At 39.4% G+C, this 22487-nt stretch overlaps 2 protein-coding genes and 1 non-coding gene across 3 annotated transcripts; all 3 read left to right on the plus strand.

The window, feature by feature from the left end:
* Positions 1-216: 216 nt before the first annotated feature.
* Positions 217-16865, plus strand: LOC111268971 (acetylcholinesterase; the record flags this gene model as incomplete). The annotated part of the gene is made up of 14 exons (XM_086971888.1): positions 217-282; positions 1937-1991; positions 2513-2694; positions 7388-7534; positions 8209-8458; positions 8570-8653; positions 8809-8893; positions 9409-9509; positions 9797-9962; positions 10770-10974; positions 11401-11472; positions 11999-12189; positions 16045-16194; positions 16356-16865. Coding segments are annotated over 14 exons (1932 nt in total), but the record flags the coding sequence as incomplete, so codon positions are not given.
* TRNAK-UUU (transfer RNA lysine (anticodon UUU)) lies at positions 10420-10492 on the plus strand. The gene has a single exon. It is a non-coding gene; the product is annotated as a tRNA-Lys (tRNA).
* Positions 16866-19299: 2434 nt separating the features above from the next.
* Positions 19300-22406, plus strand: LOC111268973 (uncharacterized). Its single transcript, XM_022848261.2, has 2 exons — positions 19300-20678; positions 20983-22406. Exons 1-2 carry the CDS (start codon positions 19602-19604, stop codon positions 21595-21597), a joined length of 1692 nt encoding a protein of 563 aa, XP_022703996.1. The 5' UTR covers positions 19300-19601; the 3' UTR covers positions 21598-22406.
* Positions 22407-22487: the final 81 nt, after the last annotated feature.

The following is a 22487-nucleotide window of genomic DNA, read 5'->3' on the forward strand; positions in this document are numbered from 1 at the left end:
TGCACATATCTTAGCCGGTGAAGTTCTAGGCGTGTGCTGATGTGTGTTCGTGCCCGGTGGCGATTATTACGCACTAACGTGATCTGATCGTTGTTCGAACAATCTATTGTCCTATAACAGGTGGTGTCAGAAAATATCGGCAGAGACAAAAAACAGAAACGTGTGTCAATAAGTATTTCCTAGGTGCTTGTGCTTAGGGTTTGACGCGGCCTTTTTTACTGGGTTACCTTGATAGCTCTCGCGTCCGACGCTGTCGTCGTTAATCTCGCGCCGAACCGGAAGGTTGTAATTATAATGTTACTGTTTATTTATATAAATCGTAAAATAGCGTGCATATATACGGGTAGAAATCTATAGCATGTATGTTTCCGTCATGAATCGACAATAAGAACTATTTAGCCGACGACAGAATATTTAATAACGTATCCATTTACACTTTGTTCTCTTCGTTCGTTGTTTATGTCACCCTATAGCGTTACTATCGGTAAATTCACTGTAGCCGTCATTTTTCGGTATCATCGTCACACTAGGTACGCTTGCATGATTTAGCACAATCCGTCTACACTAAAGCACAGCATCTATTTGCTTGCTAATAGATGCTAGTAAATATATAAACATTCGGCAACAGCCTGATGAAACAGTCGCAAACATTGATTTGGAATTGAGACCCGTTTTAGTTAGTTAGTTAGTTAGTTATACAGTCAGGCAGCGCCTCTATCCCTGAGTCATTTTCTGGATCTATTGATACCAGTACCCAGATAATATATAACTGCCGCAAAATTGTACCAGTCTTATCGTCGGAAAGAACGAACCGTATGCGGAGATGGCATACTAATTTCGGCAATGCAACATCCTCCGGCTCAACTCTACGTGATGATGATAATGTAGTTGATAGAAAAATCTCGTCTTTCCTTTTTCTCACCTGAATGCTACCAGGAAGCTCGTATTCGACTGTGTCCAAATTTAGATGATTCAATTTAGTTAAAACTGTTTGTTGGCGCTGAGGAGCAATTCACACGGATTCGTGTCTCTTCCATTTGACATTTGGATCATTTGTCATTTTATTATTATTGTCATATAAATTCGCCGGGCCATTTATCGACCGTACTGTTTCGCGGAAAAATGCCAAAGATAATATTATGCCTTGTGAATGTAACAGGTGTAACGTCCTTTGTTAGATGATGATAATAAAATGACGATGATTGAAAGCGGTTTTTCATTGCGTTACACGTTCGAGTATTAGATACGTTGCGTTTGCCGTCAGCCTCCATTCAGAGTAAGTTCGATTTCACGATGATCAGCTGGGTTTGCGACATATGAGCATACCTAATGGAGTGACGGGCATATCTTAAGGATAAAGAAAAAAAGCGGCCAGTTCATCTTATCTTTGCGTTCGGTACGCAGATCAACATTGAAGAAAGGAAAAAATATATATATCTAGGATATGTCAAGGTCTCCGCTAGGTTACAATCATGTGTGAAACATGAGTCATGTAGCAGCAGCGGCATAAACGCGAACAACTGTTGATCATTTTAGCGGGGCGAATATACCCCTGAAAAAATAAGCTAGCAAATTTACACGAGCTTTTGATATTAACAAGGATCCATTAAGCAGTGGAAAAACGCGGTCTATAGACGGCACTAGATCACTAGCGCCGATCACTATTCTAGGACTGGTAAATACCGCTCTTCAACAACACTCATCGAACCTAATTAGGTGAGCTGGATTGACGACATAAACTGACCTAAGATGCCATTCGTTATACACGTGTTCACCGATACTGAGGATGATATATAAGTCGAACGGGTGATGGTGCCATATTCAACGTGATATGAACGTACGGTGTCCCTCATATTTTTCATGATAATCTGCTAGAGACTGCTGGTTTCAGACAATGTGGGCACTCTTGATTTTCGTGGAATTGCTATGGTCTCAGGTCACGCATGTCCAAACGGAACAGCAATCGACGACTGGATACGTGACGTCGTCAGGTAGTTACCAGCACAACTAGTTAAGAGGCATTTATGTATTACTTGCAGTTCGTATCTATTAGTACAATACGAATTGATGCCCACTCAATTCCTTCAAATTAGGTATCCAAGATGGATGATGCAGAAATAGATGACTGAAATTCAACAACGAGCAAGTGAGAAATCCACCGTTTACACACACAACCGCTATTAAGGGCAGACTTTTTCAGAATGTCCAGTCTTTATGCAGTACACCAAGACCCCAAGGGTCTCGGTGCACTGCATGCATTGCTTCGTGTCTGTTTTAGTTAGTTAATAGATTGAAGTTAAACGCCATATAACACTGAATAGGCTGTTACAGTTTTTCTTATCAAGTTCTACTTGACGCTAACATTCTATTTTCATACAATATAAACATTCAGTCTCACACATCAAAGATGTCATATGTAAGCATGAATGCTAGTATAAATCTTCATAATGCCATTAGCCCGTCAAGAGGCGAACCTCAGCGATAAACTTGTCATTACATTATTGGCAAACAGCGCCCACTTTTATAGGCCCCCTGGTGAATACTCCATACGGATCCGTAGAAGGAGTTCGATTAGGAGTCGGTTCGAGCGAAGAGGTCGAAGCTTTTTTGGGAGTTCCGTTTGGTCGACCTCCAACAGGCGAACTACGCTTTGCCAAACCACAACCCGCCTTGCCTTGGCAAGGAATACTCAAGGTGAGGCTCCTTTACATTATAAGCAACGTTTGTAGACCGATGCACTTTTGTTCAGTGTATCGATTACACCGGCTATCGGATGATTTGTTTTTATATGGCTGGGGAAAAAACAACTCAATTTCCAATTGAAAACGGTATCGGTGCATAATAAAAAAAGAAGTGCTAGTAAAAAGGGAAATAGACCTTTGAAAAATTCCAGCTAAATGTAGCAGTATCTCCTGACAACCAGGTCGATTTTTTTTATTTCCAGTGCAATATATTTATATAGTCAACTTTTATAATCTTGGTAAGCCGCCGGCTTTTATTCGGCTTTGTTGGACGCAACGACGCGTCTATTAAAATAATCTAGGCGACACGGAATATGTAAAGCATCCGCTTGAGATAGTACTAAACGTATATATTTACCCTTGCCGAATGCTTAAAAGCGTCCCAGGGCATATTTATCTATTGCTGAAGACGAAACATCTGCTTTTTAGTTAGATCGTAAATATGAGCTTTTGTTTTAAATAAACCCGCGAGTTTCCAAATTTTTCGTTTAACTATATATATATATATATATATTTTTTTTTTTTTTTTTTTTCTTAATGTAGAATAACGAAAAAAACGCGTATACAAACTTGGGAGACAGTGAATCTATAGAGTCCATGTATAGAATCTATAGATGATATGCAAAAAGCTCGCTAATCAGTAAATATTAGCGCGATCTCAATCGGCGTTTGTTCGCGTGTCACTGACCGTCCCAAATGGGAGGATGACTTGATCTCCGATCGCCTGCTGTGACGCTGAGAAGTACTCTATAGATTTTTAAATTTAAATTATCATATGTGCAATATAGGTTCGTGATCAATCATGATCGATGCTGAATTTGACTAGTCTCCCTATGCTGAAATGAAGCTATACGTTACCTAAAGAGACCTGTGATAAAGATGTGCGAAGAAAACGTAGAAACTCAACGTAGTATCATCCGATTACGGAAGAGGTCTAAACGTCCTACGTATTCTCATTCACAACACCTTCTGATTTCGACAAACGTTTCACCATCGATAGTTGAGAAGTATGTAGTTGAGCTACTGAAAACATCACAGAAATAAACATGTCTAGATTTGCTGTGACGCAATGGAATTACCCAATGTTATAAAGTAAGCACGTTTTACAGATTCCCGGAACGATTTAACTCATTTGATTCTGTCATACTGTTTTGTCATCACAACTAAGTATGGGACGATGTACAATAACGCAACGATTTTAATAACAAATAAGACGCAGTGGATCACAATAAACTTCACATACAACATCAATCGGACGATCGGGAGATAAAATTTTGAGTTCAACTGATGCCAGATGCGAAAAAACAAAAAAAAAATTGTATATTAATTAGTAATCATAGTACTAATGTTTCGTACGTCATCGATGGGAACAGGGCAGTACACGCTGTTTACTGTCGATCTGGTGAATTACGCAGTCGATCGTATCACTAGATAAAAAGCAACTAAAGAAATTAGATTTCCAATGGGTAAGTTTGAAAAATAGCAAACAGAATTTGTTGAAACCTCTAGTTGGAAGTTTATCAGAACGCGGTAAACTACGTCAAAGGTCGCAGAGAAGATTAGGAAGAGAGTCCTAATTGCAACTTTCAATGTAGGCAAAATGAATAACGTTTCTATCAAAGATCCGAATAGCTAGTCCCATTTGAGAGTTGTACTGTCAACAAAAAAAGGAAGATAAATTTTGCTATTTGGAATTACTTAATGTTTACAAATTCACTGCAATGGTATTCACGGATGAGGCGAACGCTTTACAAAAAAACTAACGGACGCCGCCTAAAATTAAGAAAGATTATGCGAACAAAATAGTTATAGTTGACAATTGATTGCAGTTTACTTTTGTGGCTTCGCCGATCTTCTTTTCTGGGTTCTCCTACGTGTGCTCCTATTCACTGCTTTTCAAAAAGACGGCTGGCACAACGTCGTTTTGAGGCATGCGTTACAGAACCTCATAACGTCATCAGCTTCGAATAAGTTGATGGACCCATTCATTGTTTAATACTTTCAATAGAAAAACGCAAGTTCTCTCTTGAATTCAGATCTCTCAAATTTGTGCTTAATTACATATATGTAGTAAAGATCATAGGTGGAGCAGATATCTCTATGTAAATGGTGAAAGGAAACTTGTCAGTGCAACGGAAATTACGTTGTTGCTTGTCTGGCTCCGGATCTTCCGCTTTCTACTCTAATAGGATTATTAAAAATAAATATAAAGGTCAAATACCTGAGACGCAGTCAAACAGTATATATTCAATACTCAAATGTTGTTTCCGCATTTATCGCGATAAAAAAACTATAATAGCGTTAGCTAGATAACTGTCAGCAGTATAAAATCTCATCCAAAACGTGGCCGAGTTTTAGTACGCTCCCACTTACCATATTTCAGATAACGCAGCGTATCTTCGGTTGATGCTTGATTAACTTTAAATTGTACTAGACGGCCTCGCGGGCTTCCAATTGATAAGGACGGCTAAGTTCTTGACTCTTTACCCGTCTTGAGACGTTACCGGGCTAAGGGTTTCTCGTTGCTTTTTTTAAATGAGCAATTATATATTTTTATCTAAATTCAAATACATATGATATGGATATAAATTTTCCCGATTAAAATGTTTTTTTGCTATCGATTCACAAGATGTCCTTTTGTAGATCAAGGTATAGTATGCGTTGACCCCGTCCTTGGAACGACACCTAGATTTCTATGCCTTTTTTTTTTCCTAATAAATAAGTACAAATATTTCACATGCTAACATTTTTCTTTGAGTAATAAAGCGGCAAGATTTTTCACGAAAATCACCTTGACATTGGTCTAGCAACTGACCTTTATTAGAGGCTCGTTCATAAACCATTTGAAACGTCGTTTCGCTCCTTGTCAGGCAAACCAGCTTAGCCAATACAGTCTCAAGTATAGCCATATGTATTGAATTTTCATCGATTGCCATTATATAGAATACCATGTAAGGAAAAAGCTACTATATGGGATTCTTGACTTTTTCCACGTCAAATATCAATTTTAGCTATGAGAAGATGTATTGCGGTTCTGGTCAGCTTGTCAGTACCTACCGATTTGTTTAAAAAATGACCGTCAACAAATATCTGTTTTTTTGTATAGAGAAATGTTTTTAACGTTTTCGTATTTCTTTCAAAGAATCTATAGATATATATACGGCAGACGCTACAACCTTCCAACTGATACTTATCAAAAATTCTCTTAAAAAAAAAGCATCCAAAAATAGCTCAAAACGAATTTTCACTCCACTGTCTCGTAAGTGAAACAACACTTCTATTTCGGGGGGGGGGGGGGGGGGTTCGGCTATTATCACACCAAAATACCCTTTTTGTATGCAAATGCCTATATAGTATTTTAGTTCACCAACATTTATCGATTGGAGTTGAAAATAAAATTCGCTCCTATGGGTGCTAGGCTTTTATCTGTTATAGTGTGCCCTTGAGATTTCGACGAGAGCTTTCGATTGGTACCAAGAACGACGACCATGATCTCCCGAAAATCAGCCCGATCCGATCACCTTCAAAGGTCGATTTGGACTAGACAAACAAGCAGATACAGAGTTCTAGTAGCACATAGATATATAGTATGCCGCGTATTGCATGCTGATCACCTTTGATCACCCGGAAGTATTGTTAGGGTGTCCCACTACTAACACTAGCTGACTGTTTGATCTATCTTTGTAGCGTAAAACTGATAGCGGATATTACCTAAATTGTAAGCATAAATCCAAAAAGGAGCCAGTTAGATACTGGATCTTGCTAAAATTGTGCTTCTTTCGAAGTTCAATAGTAAATTTCAAACGTTTTCTCTGACAAGTTCAAGTTTGCGTCTGTTTGATGAAAAAAAATTACATACGATTTACGAAGCCTTTAACAGCTGAATACACAGAACACCTACAGCCGCCATCATTAACTTGTCGCGCAGTTGTTACACCCGTTTAAAAGCCAGAGTTGTCAGCCAACTCAGACGAAACTTTCTGAGATGAACTGATGATACTTTAAGAAAGTTTACATGCTTTTTCAACATCAGTTGTACGATGGTCATTACAATCATTCGGAACTAAAGGCAGTAACAGCGATATTTATCATGAACATCGGGATTTTTTTATCCAACCAACAAGTAAGCTTACAATACGTAGCATCATTCATGTTTACTGGCTATAGTAATGGGTTCAACCCACCTAAATAGATACGATTTTACTGTACACGTGGCAGGTGGTCTAGGAAAGAAGCTGCAAAGTCCGTTAGCGAGATGTTATCATTCGGAAATATTCTGTATGCCTATTCTATAAATAGGTACAAGCAAGTAGAAACCTAACAACCACAGATCCAGTTTCCTACGGTTCGATATGTAGTCTCCAAGTAGATTGTCGTGTAGGCACTAATTGTAAGAGTAACATATTATAAGCAAATAAGGGCAGGTGCAAGGGATCGTCGACATCTACGGCCTCCTGGCAGCTTCGAGTTCCTAAAGCCATTGTCTTCTATTTTTGGGGTGCATTTCATATAGTTGAGTAGTTCGGAGAAATATATTAACCAATAAACAGGGAGAGCTAATCAATATGCAGAAGAGTGACGACCTTATTCAGTCACAAGCATCTAACGACCTACTGTTCTCAACGATATTGTCGGTCATACTTTAGGCGCACAAGAAGGGACCCGGGTGTCCGCAAGCAGACCAACGACTCTCTCGCCACCTTCGCCTTGACTACATGAATCATTCGTCCGAAGATTGTTTGATGCTCAATATCTGGAGGCCCGTAGGAACGCTGGGTAGCTCTACGACGCAGGTACAAATGCCATAGCGCTACAGAACTACTAGAGTTAACTAACTCCTGTTCCAGTCAGAACATGAAGGATGATCGAAAAAGCAACGATAGAGTATCAGCTAGAGTTTATTACAAATAGAGATTTTTAATTTCGAGATGTTTGAGGTGCCTGTGCCACTGAAATTTAACACAAGCCGAATTGATGATGATTTTTACTGAGGAATTCTGTTCTTTTGAACGTATATAATTATTCAACGGCGATTCGGAGACTGCTAGAACTATAGACACGAACAGGTAAGTTTATTTCTCTTGAGGACTATTTTGGCTCAAAGAAGTGAAACATTTAGTTAGTTATACTGTGGGTATATAGAGAAACGATTCAAAAACACCGCGTGTTTCTAGGCTAAATGTTAAGGTTTCCATAGTGATACAAACTTTTTATTGTTCAAACAAATAAAGCAAAGAGTAAGCGTAGAATCGTCTACTGATCTATAAGCGCAGTGAGAGCATTGGGTTTGTTCTGAAATAGTTAGTTGCGCATTCAGAGTAAGTAATAGATCTTGATAGCTATAAAGCTTGCTAATCGGCCATGAATAAATACCCGTATCTGTATTGTATTTTTTTTTTTCGAATTATATGTTTGACTCGAAAACGTGTTGGAGACATATTATTCAAATCAACTTTCATTTTGGAAGGATGCGTTGAAACCAGTGTTCGTGTTCATCTATGGCGGTAGCTTCCAGTGGGGCAGCTCCGATTTGTTTCTCTATGACGGTGGGGCTTTCGCGGCAGCGAATCGAGTGATCTTCGTATCACTTAGTTATCGTGTTGGCTTACTGGGATTTGCACACCATTCTGAGATTCCGGAGCTGACTGGTACGGCTGGTCTTTGGGACCAGAATCTTGCGCTGCATTGGATTCGAGATAACATCGCACTTTTTGGCGGTGGGTATCAATTGTTATCGTCCGTGCATCAAAATGAAGCATGCATAGATTAATTTGCTCAATGGAAAATCAGTTTAAGACCTTGCCAAACCTGGCGATACCTTTCTACAGGTGATCCGACGGAGGTGACAGTGTGCGGTCACAGCGCGGGGGCGATTTCCGCAGCTCTGCATGCAATTTCGCCACATGCAAGGGGTACGTTGAAATGACTCGTAGCGTCATGATTTCAGCGAAGTTCGCTTCATTTTGAAACACGACAGGTAGGGAAGGTTCCAAAACCTATTATTAACTTCATTTCATGCACTGTTTATCATTTAATAAATAACACCTACTGATGTCTTTCTTTGCAGGACTTTTTCGGAGAGCCATTCTACAAAGCGGCTCAAGCTTATCTCTTAGCACATTAAACAGGATTCCACGTAAAGAGCTGGAGAAGTAATCTTTAGAGTCTATTATTTACACAACTGCAATGTATCTATGTACGCTACAGTAGAGCCCTACAGTTAAATGTTACGGGTTGAATTAATTAGCCCGAACGTACGTTTTTATACCATACTGATTCAAGTCCATATATGAAGACAAACCTTACAAATAGTTTGATCCGTACTCATTTCTGTAGGAAGTTATGATATGAAGTTTCAAAATCTGAAGACCTAATCAATATTTACTTTTTACGGCAAGTTATGGCTCTACAAATACTACTTTTCACAGATCTCTCGTACCTCTCAGTATCTCTGCACTTCTATAAATAGCTGTTTGCTGTACATATCACGAAGCGCTCATAAATACCTACTATAAAGAATATAAAATAATTTTCTCTATACTAATATTCGAATAGTTCAAGCAGACGCCTGTCGATGCGCGCATGTTTACTTAGGTCAACTTGTAAGGGTTGAAACTGGGCCATGTTAATGACCTCTTCGCTATATACTTCTGGGAACTATTTCCAGAGCGGCACAAAATCTAGGATGTGGCGGCGATTCTCGGCAACAACTAGACTGCCTACGAACCATCAACGCGACGGAACTCGTCCATGTAGCTGACCTTCTTGGTAAGTATTTTGCAAAAAAATCTATTCTTAATAATCTATATAGATGATTATGTAGACACGTGACAAAATGATATAGAAATGCTCAAAGAATTATCGGAAATAAACAGAGAACAATGCCGTTCACAACGTTTGCTAATAACCTGAAAGGGCCTACAAAGTCAGAAAGACACTATGAACGTGGTCAAATGAAGATCATACGTTCAGAAAAGGTGTCGTTCGACAAGATGAAAGTTTTAGAGAAAACTTCGACAGACTAACACCTTCAAGTGGCCTATGTCCGTTTACAGGTTATGAAGGCATGGCACTTCCACCAGTCGAATCCGACTACACTTCTCTCGATCCCGCTCAACTCGAGCACGTTGAATTTAATGTCGAACAGCTTATCATTGGCACAAACCAACACGAGGCTAGTATTTTTGCGAGACGCGCCTTGGACAGTAACGAGAACCTCAGGTAACTAGATCGAGAACTTATGGGAGCGGTCTGTTCTGCTTCGAATTGAAGCGAAGCATGCCTACCGCTACGTAGATTCTTAATTACAATAATTATCTTCACTTATTTGCATTATTCGTCCGATTAACTAGATAGAGTAAAGTTCAAGGCAAGCAATTATATTCTCATTTAGGCTTTTTTTTCAAAGCATGCCGTTGAGTACTACCCTTACCATTCTGAGAAGAACTGAGAAAGCCCTCTTTATTTTGACGGAGGCTCAAGCACGCTACTAGCAGATTAAAAATTCTCTTGCCTGCTGACTGAGCTGTGTCGGTACACAGGGAATTTTTTTTATCTGATAAAGAACCGTGTGTATGTGTATAAACGTATAAGTAACGTCAAGTGTCTAGATTTTTTACTTGTTTCCTCGCTCACCTGATATCCGGCTGTTCTCCTAAACGTCGCACATCTACCGGGCGCCCAGATAGCTCAGTCGGTAGAGCGTTAGGCTTTTAACCTAACGGTCCGGGGTTCGAGACCCCGTCTGGGCGTTGCTTTTGTGTGAATCGGATGAGTCTTATTGCTAAATGCTTGTATACTGTGAGACGTTCTTGTGGCAAAAAAAAACAATTCTTTTTTTTTTGTTATAACGAAAGAGTGCCTTTATAGCGCCTCCGCTAATATATACGTAACTATAGGTATACAGATTAGAAACGACTAGAGGACGACAAGTAACTCAAAATGTAAATAGTTTATTAATACGATACGGTGACACATAACAATCAAAGCAAATGAGGAGTCTCAAGTTCCATCATGTATTGCATTTAGGAAGTTATTTTCAGGTGTAGGCCACTTGGTCTCACTGGTAGGAATACTGCGTGCTGTCTTCCATACACCGCTGGCTGAAAGTCGGCGTATAGTGTCTGCATATTTTCCAGAAGAGCGTGAATATCCTGAAGAGGAAATAGTGGACCTAATTGCTGACGCCGCTACCGACCTTTTCTTTACGTGCCCTGCACACTTCTACTCCCAAGTAAGCAAAACCAGTGCATTATACTGCTTCTAATTATTTCTAACACGGCAGCATTGTAACCTATCGTAGAACGCCGGCTATTTCTTAGGTCTGAGCGCTATCGAGTAAATTCGAAATTTAACCAAAACCATTAGTAGATTGATCCCTCTGCGGGTTTGAATCGGCCCTTAGCCAACTTCTTAGCCACCTATATGGATTGGGTCAGCCGAGCCTACAAAATCTAAAAACTCTAAGCAAGACAACAACCATGAAAAATAGGCCTCGCCAACGCCTCAGCAACGTTCGTCGATAAAAAAAGAAACTGCTGTCGAACAAACAGACAGAAATGTACCATTAGTCACAGTGCGCAAATAGAAATGAGAAAATTGGTAGATTTTAATACATAAATGCACTTGTTATCTAAAGATAATTTCTTCCGCATTGCAGGCTGCCCTTGCTGCAGGGGTTGGAGTTTACCGGTATTTCTTTCAACATCAGCCCTCCTATAGTTTATACGAGGTAGTATTTCCTAGTAGATGTATAATAAACTCGGCGTATTTTTTTCGTACAAATTGGCGATTTTCTGTTGGTCGATGACTAAAACATGTGAACTTCAGATCCCATAAGCAGACTTGTAGCCCAACGCCGTCGATTACACACTATTTATCCTTGTTTAGTTCAGCTTTGACGAGCGTATTTCGGTGTTAACTGCGAACGAGACCTGTGAGTAACAAAGCGATTTGAAATTGCCCTCGAGTGTATAAACGTTTATCGTACATATGTTTCAGTATCGATAAACCTGGTTGATTTCGTATTAGCTTAACACTCTCATCTTCTCCATGCTAAATAAATGCTTCGAGCTCGCACGTTCGGTAGTGCCGTTGCACCGGACGGGTGCTCGCCCCTGGACTAGACGAGGCGTGTTTACGCCCGGTTTCAAGCCTAGGCCATCAGGTGTTGCAAAGTTAGTAGTTAGACACATTACCACAGCACAATCACGGACAATTGAAGATATGAACAAGTCGAAACTATCTATCTATAATAGGACATACCAGGAGCGCTTCACGGCGAGGAGCTACCTTATACCCTGGGAAATCTGAGAGTTCTCAAGAAACTTATAATGGAAGACAATGTCACGAAGTCCGACGCTACCGTTCAGAATTTAAATTACACTACGTTTGAAGAAAATCTTATGGATGAAATCCTGCATATTTGGGGTACCTTCACGCGCCAGGGGTAGGTGCCATTGTTACATATTTTAGTTCTAATATTGTACTCCATTCTATTTTGTGAAGCAGGTTTAAATAAATATATCAATATTGTTTTTTAAAAAACCTAGTATCATGTACATATAGCCCTATGGCAAAGCGCATGTATTACTTCTTGCTACTTTACTCACAGAGATGATAGCAATTCACATAATGAGCTATAACTGCATAGAGGCAGTAATAGTCAATAGACAATGCACTAGCTAAGTAAGGTCAAAATAGGTTATGGAAAAGAAAGTGAGAACCATTGCGTTAAATAAGACGGCCTAAATATACACCTTAGATGATAAAGCTTATGATTGGCTGCACGGTAACACCGGGAGCACGACACCCGCACGGATTCTAAAATTTAAGAATTTTTTTGCTCCAAATACCGCATATTAGTCATAAATCACACACATAAAAACACTCACCTATTTCATCTACACTGATTTTTCAATTGCAGTATAAACTATTCATTTTCATATAATCATATCGCTATACTTTCCGCTGTTTTTTTTTATGAGAAGTATGATGTAAAGCAGACTTAAGCAAGCACTGTCATATACGATCTTTACCGCATAACATAATAATAACACCCGTTTTCCTAGAAAACAGTCGGACTTCGACAAAATGATCCCATGGCTTAAAGCACCCAAATATGAATTTAGGCAGCTATTGGTATAGTAGGTATTTCCCTTGTAGAATGATACCAGTAAGAATATTGATAGGTGCTAATATGTTTTTATATAAAATTTTTATGTACTAAACCGGCAGAGAAATGCATGCCCATTTTGACGTATATCGTTTACGAAAAAACAAATGAAAATTGACTGAATATAAGTCGCTTGTACTTACTGTCTGTCCAGGCCTATTGTAATACGATTTCGACAGAAGCTAGCCTTGCTATACTGATTTATATACGTTTTGACTCTATCTAATCTACAGAGCAGATCCGCACAGGCATTCTCGAAGGAACTCAGTATGTGTGCTAAGAAAAAATACTCATCCCCAATGTAGGAATCCATTCTGTCACCTTCTGAGTTAAAACTATATTTAATTGATCCCGCTTTTCACAGTTTGGATTCAAGCTTATCATTATCGGAGAGTACCTCATATTAAGTTACACTACTCCAGCTCCACCCGATTCATAGAACAGCCTTTCTGAAGAGGTAACACTGCATAGTTACTTGAGCAGCTCTGATCCTGGTGTTTTTTTTGACAAAATTCCCAGCATCTATATTGAATCACGATCGTATGCCAAAAAAGAGCAATTTATAAATTTTTTTTATAATTTTACCGAACACTAATACAAGCTGCTCTATGTAATGGTAAGAGGAATAGGCATAAGGAATCCAGATTAAAAGTTGTACTTGTGTACGGTTCGTGTGATAATTCTCCTAGCCTTCTAATAAAAAATATATATTATTATTATTATGATCAGAAAAAATAGGCATATAAATATTGAAGTACCACCTTAAGCGTTGATTTGCAACATGTTTCTAATAGGAGCGCATAAAGATGCGGACATTACATGACTTTACAACGAAATACAAGGACTTCTTAATTTGAAGCGACAGAATCTAACATTGACGAACATCTTAAAGGCTTACATATTTCCCTCAGAAAGGACAAAAAGCTACAGTGTATGGTATCATTTAGTAGTATTGTTTCCTCGTTTTAGATCTGAGTTAGTGATCAAATTATCACATTTACCACCAACATTATTATCTAACTGTCATATTGGCACCAATAACCTGAAATATAGCCCCTTTTTCCTGCGTAGTAACAAAACATTCATCATATCCTGCGATACCGATTCACAGATTTAGTAAGTAGGAACCGCCGTAAGCCGTGCGAATATCTGTAGGCAGATCCATTGTATTTAACAAGCATCAATTGTAAACATGATTCCGAAATAAGGCCGCCGTTGCAGAGATCTTAAGCTTAATTGAAGGTTAACTGGAAAGAGGATTAGCTTTTTGAGTACAGATAACACGAGTTCTCTACGACTAACGTCTGCTGAGCCACTTGGCAGGCGGAAAATTTCGAAGAAACATCAAACTAGGCGCCACAAACAAATAACATTTGATAGATATTAAGAAATAGCTCTCTTGCTAGTTCCGGATACAGGCTAATTGGGTTTCATTAGAGAATGGTTCATTTTCTTATAAAAAGTATTGTTTTATGCTCTCCTTGATTGAATTGAAAGCAGGAACGCTAATAAAATCTATCGAAGATTAAAGCTTTAAGCTAAAGAGTGTACAGTAAAGCAACGGTTCGACAGTGAGGCGGTCATTTTAATAACGTTAATGGGGAGGTTGAAGACCGCAAGGCAAATCACTAGATGACCTAGACGGAAAGACCAGCTGTTGCAATTATAGAAGCTGCTACGTACAACAATGCATGCACAGCGCAGTCAATATTGAATCTCTCGAAATCCATACTACGAAATTCTAATTAAAACATTGAAGATAAAGGGGAGAAACAGCGGAATTAGTTTTTTAGACAATTTCCCAATGGATGAAACTTGACGCAGTCTGGGGGACAGCACTGCATGTAAGATAGAGAGAGAGAGAGAGAGAGAATACCAGTGTTGGGTAAATTCGAACGGAAAGTGATGCGTCCTTGCATGGATGGATAACCGAGCCAGTTGCTATTACAAGGTACTGGCCGGAAGGGAAATCGTCAGGGCCAGATATCTCAAACTGGGTAAACCTGAAGATGAATATAAGTGTGGCATGACCATTGATAGTGTGGTTATTTGACGACAATGCATTACCTTGCCACCATATTTTAATTGCAGCCTATATTTAAGAAGACAGAATCAAATGATGATCTCAAATCCCGTGTTCTCTAGGTTTACGTTTATGTGACTTCGATTGCTTCCATTTGTGGAAAAAGGCAATAGATAGTGTAGCGTATCCTACTGTAAATTCTCTGAAACAAGCGATCGATAACCAGGTAGGATTTGGTGAGGCGAATTACAACCTCACATTAGCTAAGAACTGTGTGAAGTCAGGTCTTCCATATCTGAGCAAGTGAGGAGGTAATTCCATTAAACAAGATGTCCAAGTCCTACCATATATAACCTCAATTATTCGAATATTTCAAACCGTCAAATATCCCCGGAAAGCCTAATTTATATCAATACCCTATCTATATAAGACAGAAATAATTCCTAGCTCAGCGTAATTGCATCTACATGCCCAGGGGTTGGGATCCGAGGGTCAACAACGCGGTAATGATATAACAAGATTTGACAGATGAAGATCATCAGAATAACTCCGGCAGATTTAACCGCGTCAACAGAAATAACTACATTATTTTAAATTGGAAGCGTAATAGTTTGGACGGATCCCAGCCATGTTGCTTTTGTAGATAGCTATCTTGATATCGAAACGTCAGCAAAATTTTTTTTTTATATACATGGTACACGAAGCCCCCACAACCATTTGCGTCTTTTTTAAGTTCGCCAAAAAAACCGGTCATTAAAAGCTGATTGCAAGACATACAAATAGCTTATTCATGCCTAGAGAAACTAGATTAATGTCGCTGACTTAGTAGAATTTAGCACGCTGGCCATAAATGAAGTAGTGCTTAACGCCCCACAATGCGGTACTCAACATCTTACATTAGTGTCACAACCTTTGATGATGATGTCTGTCGCTTATCCCACTAATGATTTCTTTTTGTAGATGTGTATAAATGTGAATATTACAGACTAGTTAACCTTGCTACATCATTATCGTAAGTTTTCGATTTTAGAAGAATATTGGAGGTCAATTAGGATTTTAAATTGGACCGATTTTATACGTTAAACGACGCGACATTTCATTTCCAGAATACCCATACTGGGCGACGGTAAAGCCTGGCCACGTTTCACAGAGAGTCACGCAGTCTTTATCGATATTTCGGACAATGGAGTATCCGTGCGTAGGGGTAGCCCCAACGTCCAACGATGCTTTATTTGGGAAAATGTCATTATGCAAAGGTACGAAGTTGTTCCTGGTACAGTATAACAATTAAGTTAAAATAATTAAGCCGGCCTGTAGCTGTTACCAGTGAGCCCTCAAGAGCATGTCTAGGTATCGTACTATAAAAGTATCTATTTAATAACATTGCAATTTTCGCTTTGTTATTATTTCCGGTAAGGGCACCATTAATACGGACAGAGGGGCAAGCTAACGATTACGCTTCCGACGAAGAAACCGTAAAAGATTCAGAAAACGACCTGGCAGCATCTGCATCTGCCAGACGACGCGCTTCGGTCAAAGCTTGTAGTATACTCATGCTATCCATAATAACAATGTTACGATTTAAAAAAACATAATGATAGTTTAGGGGTCCATTGCTGTGTGATATTGAATTTTTGGTCGTTAGTCGATTCTTGAGTGCCGTGTGAATTTTGGCTCTGCAGTCTCTTGGACTGGAGCTGTGGAGTATACGCAATCGACCTGATGACCATAGAAGCTCCACACTTGCTTGCATCGTTTTGGTTGGACCGAGAAAACGCTTTCGCTTCACAAAGGCACAACTGGTTTTCACTTCCAAATGAAATCTCACATGTAGACACTAGGTACTATCGTATACCAAATGTCGCTTCTATTATGTATTAAAAATGTGTATATAAATCCATATAAACACATCTGATTCTTTAAATCACTCTTAGTGTCATTTATCATAGTCCTTGCAGACCTTAATGCTTCTGTGCGTGAGGAAACGGATGTTGATAAAAAAAAATCACCTCCTCGGACGCTGATAACTACTTGGTCATGTTAGTTGTATTCACTAAAATGGGTTTTCAATTTAACGTGGGTTTGCTAACCAAAGGCATCATCAATAATGAGTCGTACCGGCTAGTATTCATTACTGTGATGTAAAAATCTACAACAGTAATTTATAGGGAGAGGTCTTTTACTACGGTTATTATTAATATGACTACCACGCGTGAGTCAATATTAGGAAAAGTAGGAAATGTCAAGATTTTTTGGGACCTATCTCTTTAGTTGGTCACACCGTTGAGGCCCTTTATTTGTATTGTACTTTGAAAGTCTTTTGCATGTTTATTCCATACGGGCTTTAAATCTCTTAGCACCGACACCCCATCAACAAGCAATAATGCCTGTTTCACGGTAAAAACCAATCTCGATCTACTACTGCTAAGAAGCTATTATCCAGTCTATTACGAGTAAGGAGCGGAATGATACTCACGCCAATCAGATGACGTTACGCTATATCGGGAAAATCAATCTCTAGGCGAATCAATCTCGAACTCGACACCACAGGACTCCGGTACCCGATCCACTAGATCCTTGATGTATGTTTTCACAGAAAATTATAGCCTCGTTCCGTTTTCGTGATGACTGAAAGACCTGAAGTGCGAAATTTAGCTCTATCAGCAATAATTTCGATTGAGTAGATTGTATACCTTAAAATCCGAACGGTTATGGAAATTACATGCAATTTCATGTTCAGTAGATTCAATGAGTGCTACCAATGTTCACGGTACCAAATGACAAAGGTAAAATGCATTAGGACACAATAAATATTAGAGGCACAAAGATGAACGGTTTCAAGCTCGTTTAGTGCTTCAAATAGATCACTTATGAGAAAGACACAACGATTTATATCAGACTATTTACAGGGGGATGAGGAAAAGTGTATAACGCGTCCCTTGGTCCAAGTCTCGAAGCCTGAACAAATCGTCGTTTTAAGAAGTAATAAAGACTTAACCGCCCTTTTAGTAAATATACCCACAGGCGGTAGCGAAATATAGATTGTCAGATTCCATTAAACTTACCAAATCATATGGTATCAAAATGTTGTAGAAACCCTATGACTTGAATGAGTAAGAGACACTACCATATCACTGAATAGTTTCAATGTAAATTGCATGCAATCATAAGCAATAATTTTCCGGTATCTTATGTCTGAACCGTAAAGCCGGAAAGAACGGGTCATCGTGATTTTTCGAATTAGACGTGTACATCTATACAACAGTGTTGCTGTAAAAACAAACATATCGCTGACTGCAATAAATTCATCGACAGTCGTGTCACCCAGGTAACACCTGTTGCCGTTTGCGTTGCAGTGGGATTGATCATTGTTATTCTAGTATGCTCATTACATCTAACAACTATTCCGAGCTTCAGAGGGGCTTTTCCTGCTTGGACACGGTCACTTGGACCCTTGTACGTAGAACAGATACTTCATACTATAGATCTCTTAAATGATTTCCTTCGTTTCTACTTGTTAACGCTGACCTTTAATTTCACTTTGGGCGTTAAAGTTGCAATACGTGACTGTAAATATTATGCTGCCTTAAGATCTGCTAATCTAAAAAGTTATGTTATTCCGTGACAGACCTGCAAAGATTTTACTACACCAACAGCTACCGACCTTTCGAGGCTCATGAGAGTCTTATACAACGAAGAAGTATATTGCGTTATACGCTGGTGCTAAGATGAAAAAGCCTATCATTTGATTTTTAAATGTGAGAGATATTCCAGTTTTAACCTAAAGGAACATTTAAAAAGACGATAATCAAGCGCGACTCCGATGGGCAAGGGTACTCTTCTAACAGCCTGGAGGGCTTCGAGCTGTCACCGCTGTAATTTGGCACAAAAATGTTTTGCCTTAAAAATCCAATTCTAAGACAGAAGCCGCATCACTTTGCAGCATAACGCGGTTAGACATACAATAGGACTAATTTCATCTTGTCTCGGAGACCTCTAAGTTCGAGTTAGTAAATCTATAGTAGGAAATACGACCTGTGGCATACCGGTTCTGGATATATAAAATAATATTAGGCCGACCCCGTATTTTAACAAAAGAGCGGCAGCTCCTTGCTCCGGCGATTCGAACAAAGCATCTGCGAATTCTGTATTATTGTATGCCTTCAGGACACGTCGGTGATAAGTTTTTATCGGTATATTTTTTTTAATATGTTGTGAGACGACACTGCCATATTAATAACCTCTTAGTAAGTTGTTCCTAAATCGAGGTTCGACGCGGCACTCTTATAGGCAATGATTTTCCAAGACGCATACAATCTGTCGAGAACAATTCTAGCTGGCATCGTTCGAATAGTGTGTGACAATCTTCTAATGATACGTTTAAGCTGGCAGCGTTCTAAGTGTACTACTGCTCAAAACTTCGCAAAAAACGAAGCTTTCCCACTCTAATTCCGTAAGGCTAATCTTATATTACTATCTAGTACATAAATTTTTCTTATGTGCTCCGAGCTATAGAAGTCACTGAACATGAATGCTCAGTACGTCCTAGCCTGGTCTCTAAAACAGGCTACAATCTAACGTGGATTTCTCGGATCTACGTCTCATTTAGGCTCGAATAAAAAGATAAACTTTGTAAAGCCACATTCAGTCTGTTGCTGTTAAAATGAGTGGAAAGGATGGATCAAAACTGAATACACCAGACGAATCCAAACATAGTATAGAAGGATCAACGAAAAATACTGCTACGGTTGTTGAGGCTGACAAAATAGACGACGTCAATCAGCCATATTTAACGGACACAAAAAAGGAAAAATTTCCCTCTCCAAAAGACTCCAACAGCTGTCAAGCGGTAAAATCTACTATTAACATCGACTCTTGTAATGTATGGAAAACGCCTGGCCCACACAAAACAGAGAAGCTTGCATGCGTGGTTAGTTCCTCTAAGCCCGTGAAGGAAGGTGACTCTAGCAAGCCGTTGGAAACCATCAAGGTGGGTAAGGCACCGCAATTTATAAGCTCGCCAAATACCTTAAAGTCTACTGGAGATCCTGACTCTAGTAGAATATTTGAAGCGTCCGAGTTTGCTAAACCACAGCAGCTTACAGATCAACCAAAGGTCATCAAGTCGAGGAAAGAAATGGGAGCAAGCAAGGTGCAACCCGATCATACGAGTAACAGTAATACTCTTATCAACAAGATAAGTAACCGAAGCCAGACAGGAGCTGCCACAAAGACCACCGATTCGCGTACTTTGGCGGAAATCGTCACCATACAAAAATCGGTGGGACTCAAACCTTTCACTGTCACTAAGTGGGGTACTGGCGTTCAAGCTAAACCAGTCAGCCAAATGAAAACTGGCACGGCAGTCAAATTCTGTCTTTCTCCAGTGAAGTCTCCAGCCTCGGTTAAAGCAGGTGCTCCAGTGAAGGCTGCCACTTTAGCGTCTCGAGCGAAGTCGGCTTTCGTAAGCAAATCAATAGAGTCGACGCGTGTGGGTCTGCGAAAGGGTACTGAATTGAAAGCTCCCGGTTCAGTAAAATCGGTTACCACAGCAACGCCTGCCGATCCAAAAAAAGCGAAGTCTACTTTGAAACCGGTCAAAACAGCCACCCGAAGTGGACACGCCATCACAGCAAAACGGAAGGCCACAAATAGCATAGACCATGTTCAAAATAAAAAAGGAAGTCAGCCTGAGATAGAAAAAAAAATAGTTTTAAAGAAACCCAGTGCGACACCACGGGTGAGTTCTTACTCTGCACTGCTAGCTCTCCTCGAACTACACTATGCCATTCATTATGCATTGCCGACTAACCAATTATACACCAGCCTGCAATGCTAAATTTAAACCTTACGAATATTTCTATAAACTGAAGAGTTATTTTTGTGTTTTATGTACTATCTTATGTAGTATCTTTTCTACCATGTACAGTTTTTATATTAGGCGCTTATAAAGTATGTTTCAGAGACCGTGTTAAATCATTTTTATGATACGGAGAGTTATATTTGTCTCCTTTGACACGAGCACTTTTTTCGTTTTTTTACAGAGTAAACCTACTTCATGGACTTCGGCAGCTGAGAATCTGACTCCGCCTCTTCGGCTTCGACCATCAGTCGGTCCAGGCGAAAAAATCAGCCATTCTGAGTCGAAGCTACCAATATCCAGACGGTCCAGAAGAGTCTCAAATGAAAACGTAGCCGTTTCCACTTTGGACATGGGAATGGGAAAATCAAATCAGATATTAGCCTCAATGACACTGGCTCAACCGCCGACGACGCAGTCATCAAAAGAAGCAGCTGTGGCCGAACTAGCACTAAAAGCGTCGTCACCAAATACTAGAGAGGACGCACAAATGAGATCACCGCCGGGGACAGCTGATCTCAGATTGAAGAGTACGAAAAAAACAAACGAGGACTGCCAAGAACCATCAACGCCGTCAAATACTAGTTCGTGCCTTATTAGCCACCGGGCTGAAAAGGCCGTCTTCACAATTACTAAATTCCTGCAAAAGCCAGTACCGACCAGATCGAGGGACAGGATTCCAGGACCAGTGAAAAATGCCCAGGGAATGTGGATCGAACCACCCGTGTTTTTATTCGGAGATCCGAAAACTGGCAAATCTCTTTACAAACGAATAAGCCAAGCTGAACAGAGTCCATAGTCAAACCAAAGGCAACTTGAACAGATTTTGCAATCGTTATAGCGCTCTAGGTTACCTATATTATCTGTGTCTGCATTGGCGTGTGTTTATCTTCGGGCGAAGGAATGTTGTGATCAATTTTGGCTTCGTAGATTTCAAGATAGAAAAATGTTTTATAGAAATGTCTGTTTAATTAGTATATAGGATGGGGTAGAGATCTTACATTAGCGCAAAGAAGCTAAGCAATCCTAAAAGTAGATCGATGTTGACGGAGAGGTCCATATGCTCATATCATATATATATATATGACTGTTTATAAATAACTTATAAATACTCGTATGTACACGTGTATGACTGTTTATAAACTTATAAATACTCGTATGTACACGTGTAGATTTTTACCGTCTATTTATACTTCATCTAATTGATTTTATGCTCGTCATCTTTATTGTAGACAATGAACGAAGCTGTATCTGCATAGACATTTGTTGCATACTGCATGGATTGAAAGGCCGGGCATTTCACTCCACGTAATGTACCGACCAGCTAGAGCACTGCACATATCGATACGGTTGTACGTATAAGATTTTTAGCCGATGCGAAGTATTCCGCACGAACTTCAATTTTATATGGACACATAAACCTGCCGACCTGTAGAACAAAAGAAAACGACTGGTATACAATTTTGTTGAGTATTTAAAAGTAACTAGGCCGATGCGACCAAGTCTTTCGTACGAAGTATTCCGCACAAACTTTAATTTCATGTAGACACACACCAGCCGGACTGTAGAACAAAAAAAAAAACGAATAAAATTGCCGTTGACAAAGAATTTCGATAAACTACTGTCAGCCTAGGTTTCGAGTAAATTGACGTAAATTTATAAATATTTTTATATTTATATTTATTTATA

This window comes from Varroa jacobsoni, unplaced genomic scaffold, assembly GCF_002532875.2.
Source record: "Varroa jacobsoni isolate VJ856 unplaced genomic scaffold, vjacob_1.0 scaffold_1338, whole genome shotgun sequence".
Classification (NCBI taxonomy): domain Eukaryota; kingdom Metazoa; phylum Arthropoda; class Arachnida; order Mesostigmata; family Varroidae; genus Varroa; species Varroa jacobsoni.